Consider the following 10,973-nt stretch of genomic DNA (forward strand, 5'->3'; position numbering starts at 1 on the left):
AGCGTCAGCGCTCCCATTGCTTTGCTTATCGCCGGGGCTTCAGACCCTCTCTGATCTAGAAACCACGGCCTCGGGACAAACACGCAACACCCACCGAAGTAAGCGAGCCCCTCCCTCCGAGAATACGTCAGAGCAATAGATTGCTATTTTAGATTGTGTACACTTATGAAAGAAATCAGACATTTAGATATTGAAGGTCAGAGGAAACGAGCGCAGGCTGATCGGTATCTGCGGTTTGAATCTCTTCACCCATTGGAGGATAAGCCGGGGGTTGTCAGTGTCAGTGTTTCAGAGGAGTATTGAAAGCTTGCTGCTGCACTGACTGAGCTATATACACAGCAAGAAATAAAAATAGCAGGGACCTCAGCCCAACAGACAGAGTTCAGGAGCTCTCTCAAAAACCCTCCATCAGCTTCTGTCAATTAATTTCTCTCTCTGCGTCCCTGACTCTCCCCTCACTATCTCCCTATTTCTTTCCCATTAATGCCTCTAACCTGCTTCAATTTCGCTCCTCTCTCCAGCTCTCCTGAACACTGACACACTGAAATGTGTGTGTGTGTGTGTGAAAGAGAGAGAGAGAGAGAGAGAGAGAGAGAGAGAGAGAGGGAGAGAGAGAGAGAGAGAGATTGAGAGAGTCTCGGCACTGTCCGAACAACCACTGCCGGTGTCAGACACAAGTACAGCTTCCTCCAGACCGTCGCATCTCACAGTCGTCAGGATCACACAGGGAGTGAAGTTCCCTCCACACCGTCGCATCGCACACACGGAGTCAGACACAGAGTAAATCTCCCTCCACACCGGCCGATCACACACTCCCGGGGTCAGGCACAGAGTGAATCTCCCTCCACACCGTCCCATCACACACTCACGGGGTCAGGCACAGAGTGAATCTCCCTCCACACCGTCCCATCACTCACTCCCGGGGTCAGACACAGAGTGAATCTCCCTCCACACTGTCCCACCACACACTCCCGGGGTCAGACACAGAGTGAATCTCCCTCCACACCGTCCCATCACACACTCCCGGGGTCAGACACAGAGTGAATCTCTCTCCACACCGTCCCATAACACACTTCAATGTCAGACACAGAGTGAATCTCCCTCCACACCGTCCCATCACACACTCCCGGGGTCAGACACAGAGTGAATCTCCCTCCACACCGTCCCATCCCTCACTCCCGGGGTCAGACACAGAGTAAATCTCCCTCCACACTGTCCCACCACACACTCCCGGGGTCAGACACAGAGTGAAACTCTCTCTACACCGTCCGGTCACAGACTCCACAGAGTCCGAAATAGAGAGAAACTCCCGCGCACCGTCTTATCACAAACACCTGGGGTCAAACACAGCGTGAAGTTTAAACACAAAATAATCTGTCAATGCTGCGGTGAAAACAACATTCACAACACGCTGGAGGAACTCGACATGTCGGGCAGCACCCGTGGAAGAGTTCCGGCCCGAAACGTTGATTGATCGTTCCACGGATGCTGCCCGAATTGCTGAGCTCCTCCAGCGTGTTGTGAGTGTTACAGAGTGAAGCTCCCTCCTCACAGTCCCATTATACACCAACAGATTCGGAAACAGAACGTATCTCCCTCTTTACTCCCTCTCTCCCACCTCAGCACTCACCATCACTTCAGCGTTCCTGTCGTCTCTAATTGTGAGCCTGTCTCAGAGATAATCTGTGTTTGTGATCAAATGTAGAACCGAGGAGGGAGCGGGAGGAGTCGTAGGGCTGTGAATAGGTGGTGAGTTTGCAGCACTGGCAGGAAGTGATGTGAAACCACACGATAATCCTGTGCACACAGAGACACAGGCAAGCTCAGAACTGAGAGATCGATATCGCGTGAAAGACAGCAGATCTGACACCAAAGGTGTGGAGGGGGCTTCACCATGCGTCTGACCCCGGGCGTGTGTGCTGGGACGGTGTGGAGGGAGTTTCACTCTGCGTTTGATCACGGGAGTGTGGGATGGAACAGTGTGGATGGATATTCAGTCCGGTGTGGATATATCTTCTGTGCATCTGACAAAGGACTCTTCCACTTTTGAATTTATTTCCAGACGCTTTGAATCTCGGTGTGAAAAATGCTGCTTCGCCACATCGCCTGCTCTGGAAAATAGGAACAAGGTACGTAGAATCTCTCTTGTCGGGTAGAAAGCGTGGGGAGAAAAAAGAGAAGGCTTCATGAGGAGGGCACTGAGATAGAAAGGCACAGGAGGGAGAGGGGTAAGAGGAAAATGGGAGAGCTGAAGAAAGGAGCGAAATTGAAGCAGGTTGGAGGCAGTCAAGGGAGAGAAATAGTAAGATAGTGAGGGAAGAGTGAGGGACGCAGAGGGAGAACATGATTGACAGGAGGTGATGGAGGGTTTTTGAGAGAGCTCCTGAACTGCGTCTGTTGGGCTGAGGTCCCTGCTATTTTTATTTCTTGCTGCGTATATAGCTCAGTCAGTGCAGCAGCAAGCTTTCAATACTTCTCTGAAACACTGACACTGACAACCCCCGGCTTATCTTCCAATGGGTGAAGAGATTCAAACCGCAGATACCGATCAGCCTGCGCTGGTTTCCTGTGACCTTCAAGATCAAAATGTCCGCTTTCTTTCATAAGTGTTACACAATCTAAAATGGCAATCTATTGCTCTGACGTATCCTCCGGGGGGGGGGGGGGGAGGTGTGGCGCTTGCTAACTTCGGTGGGTGTTGCTGGTTTGCCCCGGGGCCGTGGTTTCCAGAGCACAGACGATCTGAAGCCCCGGCGATAAGAAGAGCAATGGGAGCGCTGACACTCAAACCAGGAATCACCTGGAGGTTGGGGTTAGCGGGAGAGGGGGCTGGTGTTCGCTGTAAATCTCTCCGACAATAAAGGCTCTGCGTGAGAGACAACATATCGCTCTGTCTCTCCCTCCCTCTTCACTCGTCATCCCCCACTCTTCCCCTTCTTCCATTGTTTTCTCTCTCCTTTCTTCTCTTCCTATATCCTTCCAACTTCCATATTCCTTCCCCTACAATCGCCCCTTCCCTGCATCTCTCCACCCTCTTCCTCCGCCCCTCTCTGTTCGTTTCTCTTTCTCCTGCTTTCCCCCTTTAGCTCGCCCTCTGTTTACTCACTCGCTACTTTAAATTCTCTCCCCATTCTCTCCCACTTCTCGCCCTCCCCTTCTTTCATTCCGCCATCCCTTTCTGACCCCTGTATCCCACGTCTCTCTTTCCGCAAAGCCCTAACCTCCCCTTACTCTGCCCTCCCTGTGTACCTCCCCATTCTCACTACTCTTCCCCCTGCCACTCTCATCGCTCCAGACCACCGCCTCTCACACCCTCAATCTCCCTCTTCCCCAGCACTTCCTCCCCTGCTCTCGGCTCCTCTCTTTATCAGCTGCTCATCTGGTGTTCGTTCCTGTCGGTCTGACTCCGCTGTCAACAGGGGCTGCCTCTGATATCGGATACATCCCCTCGCTGAGTTCAGAGACGCACGGAATCCGAGACAGCATGGAAGACAGCCAGACTTATGCGAATGTTCAGCTCGTCAAACCGGACTTACGGCTTCCATCGAGAAGTGAGTGAGGCCGTGAGGGAAGGAGGGAGTTTCAATCTCTTTCTGTCCCCTGGAGTGTGTAATGGGACGGGGTGGAGGGAGCAACACTCTTTGTCTGACAGTCGGAGCGTGTGATGGGACGGGTGGAGGGAGCGACTCTCTGTTTCTGGCTCTGGGAATGTGTAATGGGACAGTGGGGAGGGAGCTTCACTCGGTGTCTCATCCCGTGTCTGTGTGATGGGATGGTGTGGAGGGAGATTCACTCTGTTGCTGACCGCGGGAGTGGGGAATGGAACGGGGTGGAGGAAGCCTGACTCTGTGTCTGACCACGGGAGTTTGTGATAGGAGCGTGGGACGTGAGCCTCACCCTGTTTCTGACTCTCACTGTTCTTTTCCCAGCTGAACCTGATGTATCGTACGCGAAACCGGATATCAGCGGCCTCTCCGTTCCCCGGACAGATGCAGGTCAGTTTCACTTTGTTGTTTTGACTCTGTTCAGCCGATGTGTCCATTCCTGTCGAGAAATCTCGTGGCACGGGTGCAGTTGACACTAATGATTCCCTGTTTGAGAATGATTCCGAGGCAATGCGTGCGAGACGCGATGAGATACGAGCTCTGTGGGATGGTCGGTGAGGGGGGAGCGCTCTGGGAAGGGGCGGGGTAAGGCAGAGCAGGAGGCGGGGCGGTAGAGACGGAGGGCTGTGGAAAGTGATGAGAAGATTGCTCTGGGTGGGATCGGTGCAGAGAACGTCACGGGATTTGTGGTGTGGTGGGAGAACCGTGTGAGCGGATTAAATTGGGGGGCACTGAGGAGGGGGCTCTGTGTGGTGGGGGGGGGGCGTGGTGCGACAGCAGGGAGTACTGCGTCATGGCCAATAAGGAGGAAACCCCTTGGGAGGAGTGGCGAGGAGGGAGGAGAGTAGAAAGAGGCAGTGAGGAAGGGGAACTCTATAAAATGTGAACAATACTCTCCGCGTTCTAACCCTGCTCTCTCATCCTTTCTACTCTCTCTCCCCTGCCTCCCTCTTCCCCCACCCCCCCCATCTCTCACACGCTAATCCGCTCTCACCTTCTTTTCTTCTTCTCTGGCCCACTAATTCTTTCTCTTACCCTCATTCTCTCCACTTTCCCTACCCTTATCACTGTTTCTACCCTTCTACGCCTCCCGCTCTCTCCGTTGCCATTTCCCCTCTATCTAACTCTCTTTCCCCATTCTCCCCTTTCCCACACTCTCTTTCATATTGTCCTTCTCCACCGCCCTCGTTCTTCTCGCGCACTCTTTCCCTCACTTCGCTCACTTCGCCCCGCCACGTTTTCTCCCTCCTGTTTCAGTCTATCTCCCCGTTCACACCCTCTCGCTGTGACCCAATCTTCCGAGCAACTGCCCCCTCCACACCTTCTCACTCTCTGTATTCTCCTCGTCCCTCTCTCCCCCACGCTCTCCCCTCTCTCTTTACCCTCTCTATTTAACCTGTCTCCCCTTCTGTCTCTCTCCCTTTATTTTGCATCCTTGAGCTTCCCAATTTTCCCTTTCCTCAGTCCCCCTCTCTCACCTTCTCCTTCGCTGATGTTTTCACCCCTGCCACTCCCCTACGCATAATCTCTCTCCCTTTTCTCCCTCCCTCTCTCTGTCTTTCCCCTTTCCGTCACCGTTCTCTCTCCCCCATTCACTCCCATCTTCTCACCCATCACTCAAATCGCTCACTCCTCTCTGCCCAGTTCATTCATCCTCTTCATCCTCACTATCCTGCTCTTTCTCCTCGGCTCTTTCCCCTCACTTGAACCTCTCTCTCATCTTCAATATCTACCACTCAGCCCTCTCTTTCCGCACTCTATCTTCCTGCATCGCTGCTCCGTTTCTCTGTCCTCACTCCTCCACCATGCTTTACTGGTCTGTCCTCCTTCTAAATCTCTCTCTCTCATTCTCTCCTCTTTCTTCCCCAGACCGTCTGACCTCCACCTACTCCGAGCTGAACATTGGGAAAGACGAACCCCTCATCGATGAGGATGAGGTTCCTCCCATTGCCTCGAGTTCCGGCGAGCTGCGAGTCACTGCACGAACAGGTCAGGGTTCACAGTACCGACGCCATTCGGAAGGGGTCACGTGTCATACTCCCAAGTGTCCAAGTTTCTAATGCATCTGCCTCGGCCACTACCTCTGGCAGCTTGTGCCACTGACTGACTGCCATCGGGGTAACAAAAGTTCCTGACATTTAACACGTTTTAATTGTCTCTGCTCCATTGATTGTCCTCTTCCCAGCAAGTGACAATCTGTCATTTATCGCACTTTGTTCTCAGTCAGCTTGAATTGCGCAGATCAGGCAGCCTCAAGGCCTTCATCCACACATCCCGCTGCATCGCTGAAGCAGCCTCCGTAATAAAGACTCCGACCCACCCAGGATAATGTACTTACGAGACCCCCGCCCAACCCATACTCTCCCACATCGGGGGAAGATATCAAAACAAGCCTGGCCAGGCACAAAGGCAGTTTGTGCCCGCTTTTATCAGACTATGCAATGGTCCCCGATGACGGTAATGTACTCTAGACACCGCCGTCTGCTACGTCGTGTCCCCTTGAATATTAATGTCTGCCTGCACTATACTTTCTCTGTAACTGTGACACTTTACTCTGCGCTCAGTTATTCTTTTACCTCTTTTACTCCTATGATGTGATCTGTATCTATGACTTTCCACTGGGACATCTCCTCTTTGAGATATATACAATGATCTGAATGCAAATGTAGATGGGTGGGATAATACACAATAGACAATAGGTACAGGATTAGGCCATTCATCCCTTCGAGTCAGCACCGCTATTCACTGTGATCATGGCTGAACGTCCAGAATCAGTACCCTTTTCCTGCCTTCTCCCTATATCCCTTGACTCTGCGACCTATAAGAGCTCGATCTAAATCTTTCTTGAAATAATCCAGAGAATTCGCCTCCACTGCCTTCCTAGGCAGAGCGAGGACCTTTATGTCCTCGTGTCCACGTGAATGGTACCTGAGGATTGGAGGGAGGCGAATGTTTACACCTTGTTCAAAAAAGTTAGTAGGGACAGTCCGGGTAATTATAGTCCAGTGAGCTTTCCGTCTGTCTTGGAAAAGATTCTTAGAGATTGGATCTCTGGGCATTTAGAAAATCATGGTCTGATCAGGGACAGTCAACATGGTTTTGTTAAAGGCAAGTCATGTCTATCAAGCCTTTAGAGTTCTTTGAGGAACTCTAAATGAAATCATTTTAAGCACACCTACTGAACTCTCTCCCATCTGAACCATTCAATCTTAGAGCATGCCGTCTATTAAAAAAAAAACTCCCTGTAGAGTTATTGAAGCAACACTTTCAGTACGCTGGATGAACTCAGCAGGTCGGGCAGCGTCAGTCAGAAACGATGAGTCGACGTTTCGGACCGGAAACCTTCGTCAGGACTGAAGAATGAAAGATGGGGAAGGATTTGAAGAATGCTTGTAGCTTCAGTTGAAAGACCAGTAACTTGAAAGATAAAGGGGTGGGGGAGGGGAAGCAGTGACTTCATAGCCCTGAATAAATGGGTGGTAGAAGAAGGAGGCGGAACCATGAGGGAGCTGGGGGACGGGGTAGAGTGAAATAAGGATAGAGGAAGGGAGGGGGAGGGAATTACCGAAAGTCGGAGAATTCTATGTTCATACCAAGGGGCTGGAGACTACCTGGACGGTATATGAGGTGTTGCTCCTCCAACCTGAGTTTAGCCTCATCATAGAGGTAGAGGAGGCCATATATGGACATATCTGAATGGAAGTGGGAAGCAGAGTTGAAGTGGGTGGCTACCGGGAGATCATAGCTGTTGTGGCGGACGGAGTGGAGGTGCTCGACGAAGTGGTCCCCCAATCTGCGTTGGGTTTCATCGATGTAGATGAGGTCGCACCGGGAGTACCGGATCCAATAGTCGACCCCAACAGACTCACAAGTGAAGTGTTGTCTCACCTGGAAGGACTGTTTGGGGCCCTGAATGTTTGCAGGAGATGAGGTGTAGGGACAAGTTTGGAGGAGCAACACCTCATATGCCGTCTCGGTAGTCTCCAGCCGCTTGGTATAAACAATTCCTGCTTGTCTTCCTGCTCTTCTGCAGCAGTGACACTATCTCTGATCAACAGTCCCACCTCTTTTGCCTCTCTCCCTGTCCTTTCTGAAACATCTAAATCCTGGCACTCGAAGTAACCATTCCTCCTCCTTCTATTTCTCTGTCTCTCACATTCTCTTTCTTTCTTCCCAGACGGTGTCACATCCATCTACTCAATGCTGAACCTTCGGAAAGACGACATTCTCATCGATGATTATGAAGATCCTCCCTTCACCAGCCGAAATGCCAGTGACTGCACAAGGAGGTCAGAGTTCACAGTAATGACGTCACTCTGAAGTGGTTACGTGCCATCCGCCCAACAATTCAAGTCCTAATGCATCGGCATCCATCACTTCCTCTGGCAGCTCGTTCCATAGACAGGCCGCCGTCTGGGTAAAAACAAAGTCGTCACTCGGGTCCCAGTTTAAATCCCTTTCTGCTATCATCTCAGAAATGTGCGCTCCGGTCCACGGTTCCCCAAGATTAAAGAAAATTACAGTGCGCATTCACCTTGTCTGTGTACCCACGTGTTTGTATACACCCCTGTAAGATCACCCCGCGCTCCAAGGAATAAAGTCCCTACCTGCTCGACTTATCTCCGTAACTGAATCCCTCGAGCCCCGGCAATATCGTCGTAAATCTCCCTCTGCAATCTGTCCAGCTCATTGATATCTTTCCTATAGCAGGGCGACCAAAACTAAACACCGTACTGCAAGGGCGGCCTCACCGACGTCTTGTACAACTGCAACGTGACCCCTTAATCCTGTACTCCGTGCCCTGATTGATGAAGGCCGGGGATTCAGACACCTTCACCGACCCCTCTACCGGTAACTTCACTCTCTAGGAACGTTGGACGTGGGGGCCTTGGTCCCACTGTTATTCAACACACGCCAGGGTTTCTCCCGAACACTGTGAACGTTGTACCCTTGTTTTCTTTTCTGAAATACGATAGCTCGCACTTATGAAAAATAAATCACATTTGCAACTGCTCTGCCCCCTTCCCCAGGTAATCGAGATCCCAGCGTAAGCGGTAACTGTCTTCACTGTTTACCTCGACACCGACGTTAGTGTTGTGTGCAGGCTTACCAACCGCGACCAATATAATCTACCGCAAATCGTCGATATAATTGATAAAGATCACTGGTCCCACCCTTGACCCCGGTGAACACCGTTAGTGACGGGCTTTCTGTCTGAGAAACGAACTTCAAACGTTATGAGGAAAAGGCAAACTTAATAGGCCGAATAGCATACTTCTGCTCCTATATCTTATGGTCTTGTGCTCTCTCCACAGGTGCGCACGAACAGGAGCCGAAAGAGTACATCGGAAATAGACCGTACCGTAAGATCTACCTACTCTGCATCATTACGTGCATCCTTGCCGTGATTGTGGCCGGGCTTTCGATCCACGGTGAGCCGAACGGGGTCCGGGTGGAGTCAGACCGCAAATAAAGAGAGTGGAACAAATTGTTATTGTAAAACACTACAGTGACGCAGACACGCCCCTTACCGTAACAACACAATAACTCCTGACCATAACACAGACACACCGCTAACCGTGACAAAGACACGACCTTTACCGTAACACATTCAGGACTCATCCAGACAATCCTGTCACCGTCGCACGGACGCGAACTTCAATTCGACACAGTTGCACTCCTAACCGAGACAGGGACACGAGCCACATCGTGACACAGACATGGTCCCCTTACTGGGAACATCGACCTGACCCTGACAGTGTAACTGTTACACTCCCCTTAGGCGACACCGAAACTCACCTCACAGTGAGACCGACACGTCCTTCACCGTGACAGTTAGGCACCGTACACCAAGACACCTACACGCTCCTGAACGAGATCCGTCCAGCTCGGTATCGTGACAAAGACTCACACCAACTGCAACACCCATTACCGATACGGTATCGGCCCTCAAAATAACTCCGACGCACCGCTCACTGAGGCACCTCACCGTGACACAGGCAAACCACTCACCGTGATACCGACACTTAATTTCACAGCGTCCCCGACCTAGTAGTCTCGGTGACATCGACACACCTCAGCGAGACACTGTCACACCGATCGTGGCCATGACATGTCTCCAAGGTCGACACAGACACACCCCTCTCTGTGAGATCGGCAGACCCAACACCATGACACAGATACTCCACCCAGCGTGACAACACCAGGTCGCTCACTCTGACATTTCCCTCGCAGTGACATCGAGACACGGTAACCCGGCACACCTCTCGCCGGGGCACAAAAACACCTATCACAGTGACACAGGCTCGTACCTCACAGCAACACGAACATGCCCCGTACGATACTGATGCGGACCCCGTTGTAACAATAACACCTTCACCGGGAAATTTATAAACCGCTCAGCGCGGCACAGACACGCACCGCAAGGTGGCGCTAACGCCTCTCACTGTACCACCAGCACATCTATCACTGTGACACCCTTCACCGTGACACTGACACATCACTCTCTGTGACCCATTCGGTAGCGTGACGCTGACTCACGTGTCACTGTAAACGATAAATATCTTTCACCTTCTCTCTCAGTATCACAGATTCGTCAGTCTATGATCACCTCTGACCGAAACTATCGTGAATTAATTTCCCACCTGAATCTCTCCCAGAGAACCTGTCTAAAGAATCTATCTACGCTCAACTCTGATCTGATCGATCTTAGCCGAACGCACACTGATCTCCGTCACCAGTTCACTGACATGGAAACGAAATACAGATCTGTCAACGAAACCAAAGCTCAAATCTGTGAATTGTTGATCAGCAGAAGAGATGAGGCATCATCCCCCTCTTTAACACGCTCCTCATGACGGGGCAGGCACAGTGAACGGAAACGTCACTCTGTGCTGAACATAGGGAGTGTGTGAAGAGATGGTATATAGGGAGATTCACGCAGTGTCTGACTCGGTGATCGTGTGATGGGGCTGCGCGGAGGAAGCTGCACTCTATCACCGAACCCAGGAGAGTGTGGTGGGACGCTGTGGAGGTGGTTTCACTCTATGTCTGACCACGGGATTGTGAGACGTAACATTACAGCTTCGCTCTAGGACTGACTCGGGGACTCTCAGATGGGAGGGTGTGGATCCAGCTTCACTCTATGTCTGACAGTGGGATAGTGTGATGGGACAGTGCCCACAGAGCGTCACCCCCTGTCTGAATCCATGGCGTTATGGCACCGTGGAGAAAGATTCATCTGAATCCGGGACAGCGTGATGGGACGTTGCAGAGGGGGCTTCACTCTGTGCCTGATTCCGGGAGTGAGTGATGGGCCGGTGCAGAGGAAGCTTCACTCTGTGCTGAATTCAGGAGTGTGTGCTGGGA

The 10,973-nt window shown here is 51.6% G+C and overlaps 1 protein-coding gene across 3 annotated transcripts; it reads left to right on the forward strand.

Annotated features, from left to right (window-relative positions):
* The first annotated feature begins 1,835 nt into the window (after window positions 1-1,835).
* Window positions 1,836-10,671, forward strand: LOC140207321 (uncharacterized). Of its 3 annotated transcripts, XR_011888551.1 has the most exons (8): window positions 1,836-1,875; window positions 2,063-2,129; window positions 3,420-3,551; window positions 3,930-3,995; window positions 5,475-5,594; window positions 7,783-7,894; window positions 8,921-9,037; window positions 10,188-10,671. XR_011888551.1 is itself a non-coding variant. In XM_072275831.1 (6 exons), the coding sequence occupies exons 1-6, from the start codon at window positions 1,986-1,988 to the stop codon at window positions 8,958-8,960; spliced, it is 699 nt and encodes a 232-aa protein (XP_072131932.1). In that variant the 5' UTR covers window positions 1,845-1,985; the 3' UTR covers window positions 8,961-10,167. The 3 variants fall into 3 exon arrangements, 1 of the variants encoding a protein (XP_072131932.1); XR_011888550.1 differs by having other exon boundaries at window positions 1,845-2,129; window positions 3,335-3,551; window positions 7,783-8,022; XM_072275831.1 differs by lacking the exon at window positions 10,188-10,671 and having other exon boundaries at window positions 1,845-2,129; window positions 3,335-3,551; window positions 8,921-10,167.
* Window positions 10,672-10,973: the final 302 nt, after the last annotated feature.

Source organism: Mobula birostris, chromosome 13, assembly GCF_030028105.1.
Source record: "Mobula birostris isolate sMobBir1 chromosome 13, sMobBir1.hap1, whole genome shotgun sequence".
Classification (NCBI taxonomy): domain Eukaryota; kingdom Metazoa; phylum Chordata; class Chondrichthyes; order Myliobatiformes; family Myliobatidae; genus Mobula; species Mobula birostris.